This window comes from Colobus angolensis, unplaced genomic scaffold, assembly GCF_000951035.1.
Source record: "Colobus angolensis palliatus isolate OR3802 unplaced genomic scaffold, Cang.pa_1.0 Scaffold101, whole genome shotgun sequence".
NCBI lineage: Eukaryota > Metazoa > Chordata > Mammalia > Primates > Cercopithecidae > Colobus > Colobus angolensis.
The window spans coordinates 4,316,054-4,326,495 of NW_012111031.1; the positions used below are offsets into that span (position 1 = coordinate 4,316,054).

Genomic DNA, 10,442 nt, shown 5'->3' on the forward strand with positions numbered 1-10,442 from the left:
TACCACCATACCTGGCTAATTTTGTATTTTTAGTAGAGACAGGGTTTCACCATGTTGGTCAGGCTGGTCTCGAACTCCTGACTTTGTAATCCACCTGCCTTGGCCTCCCCAAGTGTTGGGATTACAGGTATGCGCTACCGCACCTGGACTTGTATTTTTAGTAGAGAGAGAGTTTTGCCATGTTGACCAGGCTGGTCTCGAACTCCTGACCTCATATGATCCACCCACCTTGGCCTTCCAAAGTGCTGGGATTACAAGCATGAGCCCCCACACTTAGCCAGACTCTTGAATTTGCTGAGTTAATGTGATGTCATTTCACAAAAGTAATAAAAGTCTTTTGTCCTTCTTTGGGAAAGTACTTACTAGTAAATGAAATTTAACTCTAGAGACAGAAGAATTTAAACTTAAATCTGAGTTAAAATTAAAGATTTTAATCAAGGGAATAGTAGGAGAAAATATTTCAGAAAGCCTGTTTTGACTTTGAGATGTGGGATATATTGAAGGGAAGAAAGGAGAGATAGTAGGAGTCCATCTAGTGCAATACTTAGATATGAGAAAAGGTGAAGGTAATAAATAGGTTATAACTTGCCTCTGAAAGTACACTTTTTCGGAATGAAAGCTTGAATTAAGAAAAGCTTGGAGGACATGGAAAAGAAGGAGATCTTGATCTCCTTGCAGGACCTTGATCAAATAGGTCATGAGAGGTAAAAGTGGAACAGTTGATTTAAGTTGTGACTACAGTGTTTTTATTGACTGGGAGGTTATAGAAGTCATAACAATAATATTGGATGAGATGATGATGATATTAGCAGTTACTACCGTTTATTGAGTATTTATGCGTGCAATGTTCAGCTGTTTTCTTCAAGGATTATCTCATTTAATATGAGTTTGGTGATAAAATTTCCATTTTTACAGATGAAGAAACAGGCTAAATTAGTTAACTTATTCAAGGTTGTATGTCATAAGCATCAGAGGGGGGATTTGAATCCAAGATATCTAACTTCAAAGCCTTTTCTTAACTCTTTTACTGGGGAAGAGAGAAGCTGAATTTGTTTTTTTGGTCTTAGACCTGTCTAAATTTGTATGATTTGTGTGGTAACACGTGGATATTTTTAGACAGATTGTAGAGGGAATTGGAACTCAGGGTAGCAATTATCAACTTACTGACAAAAAGTAAAGTACTAACTACTAGACCCAAACTTCTGTCCCAATATTTTAAGTTAAGATTGTATACGTATTTCAAAACAAAAATTTTTTTTTCCTTTTTTCTTTTTTTAGACAGAGCAAAACAAATTTTTATTTAGCTGTGCTTTGAATTGTGGAGTATCCAACAGAGACACTCACTTTTTCTGTCTTTAAGATAAAATTTAGAGTACGATATATATATACACACACACACACATTTTATACACACATATATAGTCTGATATAATACATATGTATAATCCTATCAGGTAGTATAACATCTTAATCAGAAAGTATTTAATTGAAGTTTGGGCTATGAAGAGTGTCAGACTTGATTATCCTTTGAGAGTGTCATTTGCTTATAAGAACGTAATGTGATTTATAGTGATGTCAGAATAGCCCAGATATTTTAAATGGAAAAGATTGAGTGTACATTAATTTTGCACTGACCTGTAGTTCTGAATTAACCTTTTTGTGAAAATTCTTCGTTCTTTTCTTTTAGGTTGTAAAGCTCTCTGAAATAGTGACCTTAGCGAAGCAAGCGCATGTGGATGTGAAATTTCAGTTGCCAATATGATCTGAAAACCCAGTGGATGACTGAAGGTGTTAAATGGGCTATAATCATTAAGAATACTGTGTTCTGTGTTATTGTTCTTTTTCTTTTTAGCGTGTGGAGACTGTAATTGCCATCTAGGCACACAAACATTTAAAAGGATTTGGTCTGCATTCAATTGTACCATTCAGAATGGACTGTTTGTACGAAGCATGTATAATGCAGTTATCTTCTTTTGTCGCAGCCAGTCTTTTTTGCTTCTCCTACAAAACATAACTTGCAATTTGCTGGTTTATTATTGTTGGATACAAAGTTCTTCATTGATAAGAGTCCTATAAATAAGATAAATATGAAGATAAAGCTTTATTCTTTAGTGTTAAAATACAGTATATTTAATAACTAGCCTTATTAGTAGAGCAGTATATTAAAACTGTTTTATGTAAAAAGTGTTTATCTTCAGCACCAAATACATAAATGTATCAGTCACTATTTATAAACAGAGCTTTCAAACACTCCTCAGAATATTCTTCTAAGTATTTTGATGAAGTCACTTTGTAATTATTTGAACATTGTTTTAATCATTAGGAAACACTGATTAACTACAAGTCTTCATGATTCTGTCATATTATGAAGCACCTATAGGTTTGTTGCAAATAAAGGCATATTAGCAAGGACTTGTAGACAAAATTAAGAATGTCAATTTAAGTTAATAAAAATCTCCCAATATGATTTGGATTAATGACTTTTGTTTGCTTGTTTTGAAGTTAACACAGTAGAAGTTGATGTGTTCATTATTGCAGTATAGAGGTCTAAGCACCAATTTGTAAATCATATACTTGCCATGACGGTTTTTGTTTTATTTTGTTTTGTTTTGTTTTTTTTGACTCAGGGTCTCACTCTGTCGCCCAAACTGGAGTGCAGTGGTATGATCATGCTCACTGCAACCTCTGCCTCCTAGGCTCAAGTGATCCTCCCACCTGAGCCTCCTAAGTAGCAGGGACTACAGGCACATGCCATGTTGTTGTTGTTGTTGTTGTTGTTTCTTTTTTGTTTTTTGGGGGTAGAGACAGGATATCACTATGTTGCTTAGGCTGATCTCTTACTCCAGGGCTCAAGTAATCCTCCTGTCTTTGCCTCCCAAAATGTTGAGATTACATGTATGAACCACTGCACCCAGCCAACCATACATATTATAGAGCTACTTATAGATAGATAGTTCACTGGATTTAGGTATTAAATCCAGTGAACTAGGTATTAGGATTTAGTTCTGCTATTTAGGTATATGCCATCTAGTGTATCCTCTAAAGGAAACGGGGGAGAATTGAATCCAAGATGCCTAACTTCAAAGCCTTTTCTTAACTATTTTACTGGGGAAGAAAGAAGCTGAGTTTGTATTTTGGTCTTGGGCATGTCTAAATTTGTATGATGTTTTTGTTTTTGTTTTTTGAGACGGAATCTTATTCTTTTGCCCAGGCTGGAGTGCCGTGGTGTGATTTCGTCTCACTGCAAGCCCCGCCTCCTGGGTTCACACCATTCTCTTGCCTCAGCCTCCCGAGTAGCTGGGACTACAGGTGCCTGCCACCACACCCAGCTAATTTTTTGTGTGTTTTTAGTGGAGATGGGGTTTCACCATGTTAGCCAGGATAGTCTTGATCTCCTGACCTCGGGATCCGCCTGCTTTGGCCTCCCAAAGTGTGTATGATGTTTTATATGGTAACAGGTGGATATTTTTAGACAGATTGTAGTCACATTGTTCTTTCTGTCCATATATGTATATATGTGTGTGTGTGTATACATATTGACCTTTTGCTCACTGCATAAAACTTGGTAGTTAACTAATGCCATGGAAGGAAATATTGACCAAGCAGTAGACTATTTAACCATACTGATGGATTTGAGAACTTCTACCTATTGTGATGTTCTTAAAGTGTGATCAGATGTATATACTATGGGAGGCAGCATAACGTAGTGATTATGAGCACAGACTTTGAAAGTAGACTGCTTTGAATCTGGATCCACTACTTACTAGCTATGTGAGGGCTTCTTTTGTTTTTTGTTTTTTTGAGACAGGACCTCAGTCTGTCAACCAGGCTGGAGCGCAGTGGCACAATCATGACTCACTGCAGCTTCAATCTCCTGGGTTCAAGTGATCCTCCTGCCTCAGCCCCCTTTTGTAGCTGTGACTACATGTGCATGCCACCGTGCCCAACTGATTTATTTTTTATAGAGATGGGGTCCTGCTACATTGCCTAGGCTGGCATCAAGTAGTCTTTCTGCTTTAGAATAAGTTTTGATGCTTGTGTCCCTCAGATTTCTTAGCTCTTTTCTTATCAGTGAAGTTTAGTAAGGGAAGAGAACAAAAATATGTGAGAGAATTTATATTTAGAAAACATAAAATATGCATTTTTAGCCAAATATATATTGGGTAGTTTACATATATATATGACCCAGAGTATCAGAGCCATAAACCATTTAAAATTATAGCCGGGCACAGTGGCTCATGCTCGTAATCCCAGCACTTTGGGAGGCCAAGGCGGGTGGATCACCTGAAGTCAGGAGTTTGAGACCAGCCTGGCCAACATGGTGTAACTCTGTCTCTACTAAAAATACAAAAATTAGCCAGACATGGTGGCGGGCACATGTAATCCCAGCTACTCGGGAGGCTGAGACAGGAGAATCGCTTGAACCTGGGAGGCAGACTGAGGTTGAAGCGCGCGAAGATCATGCCACTGCACTCCAGCCTGGGCAACAGAGAACGAAACTCCATCTTAAAAAAAAAAAACAATGTGATAAAGTTATAATTAAAAGTCCAGTCATTTAGTTTTTACTTTTTAAAGATTCATTCCAAAGAATACCAGTCAGTGATTAACTAAGATTGGCATTATTTGTATTTGTATAATTCGAGGTCTACTTAGGAGTTAAAAACAGTGCTTGTTATATCAGAGAGGACACAATACAGATTATTGGTAATACTAGTGTTTTATCTATTCTTGCATAACTTCACCACCAACAGTGAGTTTCAAACAACATTTCCTATCTCATTTATATCTCATATCTGTGGGTTTGGGATCAGTGTAGCTGGGATTGGTTCTGGTGCTACAGTTATTCAAAGGTGTCACTGAGCCTGGACGACCTACTTCCAAGGTGGCTAACTTGTATGGCTTTTGGCCAGAGGCCTCAGTTTCTCATGTGGACCTATCCACAGGGCTGCTTGTGTCCTTGTGACATGGCAGCTGGCTCTTTGCTCCCTGCCCCCTGCCCCCCAAGCCACAGTGCCTTTGTGTTCTAGTCTCATTGTCACTTCTGCTATTTATTAGAAATCAGTCTCTAAATCCAGCCCACAAGGGGAGGGAAATTAAGCTCCACTTTTTGAAGGGAGAAGCACCAAAGAGTTTATTAACATTTTTCAAAACCATCACAATTCGTGCTTGAAGACTGAAAGAACAAACAGTGGATGTTGAGTTAACTCAGTTTAGTAGCTGCTAGGTCAGAGGTGGTACTTGGAATCTGCTAGGAGTTTGGAAGCCTTCTGATGCTTGGAATGCAAAAAGGAGTGCATTGGCTTCAAGTGTTTCTTAAGTGGCTGAAAGGGAAAACTGCAACAAAGTATTAGGCAAGGCAAGGAGAAAATATTTCAAGGACAAAGTGATCATTGGTGTCTAGTGCAGCTCAGAAGTTAAGTATGGTAAGACTAAAAAGTAACCAGTGGAATTGAAACTGTAACTAGTCTTGGCAAGAATGATTATGGAGAATGTGGAGAATGGAGATGTGAAGCAACCAGCTGGTAGCTACTTATACACCCTCACACCTCCGTTTCCTAAAACATATACAACTTTGAGTATTATTTATGCAGGGCTGATAACTTGCTTCCTTGTGGGCCTTACCCGCTTCATATACCTGCTACCTATACCTTCATCTAAGGTATAGTTGAGTAGATCCTAGACTACTGTGGTTTGTACCGAATACAACCAGTTTTGACTATTAACCTTGCAGTTACAAAGCCTAGACTAAGCCGGCTTGATTCTGGCACTTGGTGGCAGATGCACATGAAGGGGGAAAATAAGCAGGCAAAAACAAAACCAAAAAAAAAACCAACTCTCAAAACTCCAGCAGGGCAATGAAGCTGTTAATATTTTGGTGAGTTGTTTCTATCTGGCAAATAATTCTATTTAAAGAAGTTGCAAGGCCGAACACAGTGGCTCATGCCTGTAATCCCAGCACTTTGGGAGGCCGAGGTGGGCGGATCATGAGGTCAGGAGATCGAGACCATCCTGGTTAACATGGTGAAACCCTGTCTCTACTAAAAATAACAAAAAATTAGCTGGGCGTGGTGGCGGGCACCTGTATTCCCAGGTACTTGGGATGCTGAGGCAGGAGAATGGCATGAATCCGGGAGGTGGAGGTTGCAGTGAACTGAGATTGTGCCACTGTACACCAGCCTGGGCAACAGAGCGAGACTCCGTCTCAAAAAAAAAAAAAAAAAAGTTGCAAAATGATGGATGTAAATGTTGGATGATGGGTCAAGGGTAGAGTTCTCTAGTTAGTCATGCTCTTTTGTCCTGTCGATGTAAAGGGTTGAGGAAAGTCCTGTGGTAAAATCAATTTTTAGATTTCTATAATTTAACAAGTAGTCGTAAAAGATTTAGAGGTTTGCAGTATAAAATGAGGAAAAAAGTCAGCTGGGCGCAGTGGCTCACGCCTGTAAACCCAGCACCTTGGGAGGCCGAGGCAGGTGGATCACCTGAGGTCAGGAGTTCAAGACCATCATGGCCAACATGCTGAAAACCCATCTCTACTAAAAAGACAAAACCCCAGGCGTGGTGGCAGGCGCCTGTAATCCCAGCTACTCTGGAGGCTGAGGCAGGAGAATCACTTGAACCCAGCAGGTGGAGGTTGCAGTAAGCCAAGATTGTGCCACTGCACTCCAGACTGGGAAACAGACCAAGGTCTTAAAAAAAAGAAGAAAAAGGTTGGTAAATGCATTTTTGTTTAAATTTAAAGTTTGATATAAAATCAGAAGGTGAAAGTCAAGGGATAAGATCTTGTTGATTTCAAAGTTGGTCTTCAAAGTGACAGCCTGAAGCGGAGAACATTGGGAAATGAAGGAGGGAGATCTGTGATGACGTAAAAGAGAAGCGATAATAACCAGCGTTCTTGAACGCCAGGATTGGACCCACTGTTGGAGTGCTTTTTGGATTGAGGCTGTGGCAGTCTTTGTTCTCCTTTTCTAGGAGCTCCAACCTTCCTCTTCTATTCGGAAGAAATTTAAGGACCTTTGTTATTCTGACTTTGCCTCCTGTGGATTAAGACCATAGGCAGCTTTTTGTTTCTTCATCTTTTTCTTCACAAGTACCAGCTTCTGGTTTTCATTTCTTTCAGTCTTGTGTGTACATCCTTGTCCTGCGTCTTGCCTCCCTTCCATGGTTAGTGGGAGGTAGCCTTCCCTTGCATGCCATCCCAACCTGCCTGTCTTCACCACGCGTTCTCATTGGTTATGCAGTCAGCAGGAAGCTCTGACTCAGTAAGCAGTCAATCCCACTGTGAGGACAAATGAGAGCCACAGCACTGACCTTCCCAGGGCCCAGTCAGGCAGCTGCCTGTAGGAGTTTGATTTGCCCTCCCCATCACTTCTGTCTGTCATTCTGTCATTGTAGCCGTCATTCTTTTGGCTTTAGCTTTCAGGTTCCCCAGGTGAAGAAGCAAATACATGAGGACTTTTGGACCGCCACAGATATTAATTAATGCTCTAATCCCTGAAACGTGTATGCATTACTTTCCATGGTAAGAAAATTTGCAGATGTCATTCAGGTGTGGACAAACAGGGGCTCTTATTCTGGATTTCCCTGCAGGCCCAATCTAATCACATGAGACCTTAAAAGCAGAAAATAATCTCCAGCTGGAGGCAATGATTCAATGCCCCATTGCTGCCTCCGAGATGTAGGGTTTGTGTGCAAGGACTGGAGAGACACCTTTAGCTGAGTGTGGCTGTTAGCTGACAGCAAGCAAGGATGTGGGCGTCTTAGTCCTGGATTTTGCTAGCCATCTGAATGCATTCTGAGGTAGGTTCTTCTCACAGCCTCCTGATGAGAGCACAGCTCACTGACTCTGTGATTTTGGTTTTGTGAAATTAAGCAGAGAAACCAGCCAAGCCCATCCAGGTGCTTGACCTACAGAACTGTGAGATAATAAGTTTGTGTTGTTTTAGACTGTGAAATTGCTGCTAATTTGTGATGGCAGAGATAGGAAATTTAATACACTACCATATTTATGCCTCTGTGCATAAGTTACAATAAGCCAGCTCTTAAACTGAGAGGAAAGATGAGTTTAAAAATAAGGGCCATTTTTTAAAAATTGGAAATTAAAATTCTATAATGGACTGATTCTTTTATAAAAAACAATTACTAGAAAAGTGAAATTTTCAAAAAGCATAGAAAAGCCTCAATTCTTTTATTCATTTATTTTTGGTTCTACAGGATAAAATGACTCTTTCAAAGTCCTAAGCCTCAATTCTTTTATTCATTTATTTTTGATTCTACAGGATAAAATTGCTTTTTCAAAGTCCTAAGCCTCAATTCTTTTATTCATTTATTTTTGATTCTACAGGATAAAATTGCTCTTTCAAACTGCTATAAAAGTTTCTAAATACTTTTAAATATCTGTTTATCGCTTGCAGATTTGTGATCTGTTTATAGACTGGCATCAGTCCACAGATAACATTTTGAGTAGGTAGGACTGAAAAAAACTCCATCACATCCAATTTGTGAGGCTATAAACAAATTGGAAGTAGGCTGTAAACAAATATCTAGGGATAAGAGACTCAGCATTGAATAGTTGTGGTTAACATTATGGTACTCACAGTTATGTAAATCTGTGAAATTGCCATTAACTAAAGAAGTCATGACTGTTGTGTGTCCTACAGTCTAGTCAGTGGTAATACAGTAACACAGAAATCACTAAGTTTAGCAAGTTGAGAGAAGTATTGAAAGGGCCAGGTGTGACCTAAGCTTCCTGGTTCATTTGTTGCCAATTGTATTAGTCCATTTTCACACTGCTAATAAAGACATACTTGAGACTGGGTAATTTATACAGGAAACAGTTTTAATGGACTCATAGTTCCACATGGCTGGGGAGACCTCAAAATCATGGTGGAAGGCAAGAAGGAGCAAGTCATGTCTTACATGGATGGCAGCAAGCAGAGAGCTTGTGCAGGGAAACTCCCCCTTATGAAACCAGTGGCTCACGAGCTGTAATCCTAGCACTTTGGGAGGCTGACGCAGGCGGATCACCTGATGTCAGGAGCTCAAGACCAGCCTGGCCAAAATGGTGAAACCCTGTCGCTACTAAAAAAAAAACATACAAAAATTAGCCAGGCATGGTGGTGTGTGCCTGTAATCCCAGCTACTCTGGAGGCTGAGGTAGGAGACTTGCTTGAACCCCGGAGGTGGAGGTTGCACTGAGCCAAGATTGCACCACTGCACTCCAGCCTGGTGACAGCGAGACTGCATCTCAAAAAAAAAACAAAAAACAAAAAACAAAAACAAAAAACCAAAAACCATCAGCTCTCACAAGACTTATTCACTGTCACGAGAACAGCACAGGAAAGACCCAGCTCCATGATTCAATTACCTCCCACCAGGTTCCTCTCACAACACATGGAAATTGTGGGAACTATAATTCAAGATGAGATTTGGGTGGGAACACAGTCAAACCATATCACCAACGAAACACTAACATCTATTAATGTCTCAATAGGAGTTGATTGACCACCAGTTGAGACCCTACAGTTCATCAGTTGAGAGTGACAATTCCAGAGTGACCAGCTGAGCATGTAATAAGAAGGAAACTGGAGAAAAACCTCAACTAATTTACAATTATTCCTATTATTTGTTCTTAAAGCGGAGAAGCCTCTTTTTGTTTGTTTTTGATATCCTTGTTTAATGAAACTAGCATCGTTCTAGAAAAAAGATCTTTGTTTTAGTAAACATGACACATATCTCATTGAAAAAATAAACCCCTTCAAAACTGGAATGATACAAAAAAGTGCAGATAAGTAAAAATCACCTACAATGCCAGAACCCAGAAATAACTAATGTTAACAGTTTTGTAAACAATCTTCTGGTCTTCTCTGCATATGAGTATATGTGCATAGATATGAATACACTTTTACGTAAATAGGATCATATACATAATGTTCTATAATCTGCATTTCTTCGATCAAATAAGGATCTTTCCATGGCATCAAATACAGATCTATAATTTTTAATAGCTGCACATACAAGAGAATGTATATATCATGGTTTATTTAACCTAGTCTTGCATTTATTGACATTTGGTTTATATGTCTTTAACATTATAAATAACAGGTGAACACTCTGGTGCGTATGTCTTTCAGCACTTGGGTAATTTATCCTTAGGGTAAAAATCTGTAAGTGAAATAGCTGTGTAAAAGCATGAACTGCTTTCCGGAAGGTCTCTTTTGGTTACTTTTCCATTCACAATGCACAATAATATTTCCATACTTGATAATACTGTGTTGCTAATTCCAGTGGGCAAAAACCATGTCCTGTTTAATGTTGATTAATGGGCATTTGTGGAAGTGTATGTGTGTGTGTGTTTGTGTGTGTCAGTGTGTGACTTCCTTTTCGTGTTCTCTGACTGTTTTGACTATTCGTTCTTCCTAGTATTAATAACTTTTTGTATATTT

The 10,442-nt window shown here is 39.2% G+C and overlaps 1 protein-coding gene across 3 annotated transcripts in view; it reads left to right on the forward strand.

Moving 5' to 3' along the window:
- SUCLA2 (succinate-CoA ligase, ADP-forming, beta subunit) overlaps positions 1-9,770 on the forward strand; it is a 76,748-nt gene extending 66,978 nt beyond the window's left edge. For 2 of the 3 annotated variants that reach the window (XM_011939696.1, XM_011939711.1), the window contains exon 11: positions 1,688-2,467. In XM_011939696.1, the coding sequence (XP_011795086.1) occupies positions 1,688-1,762 (75 nt within the window). In that variant the 3' untranslated portion in view covers positions 1,763-2,467. Of the gene's footprint in view, positions 1-1,687; positions 2,468-9,490 lie in introns of those variants that run through there. The other variant, XM_011939704.1, reaches the window with a different exon arrangement.
- The last annotated feature ends 672 nt before the right edge of the window (positions 9,771-10,442 follow it).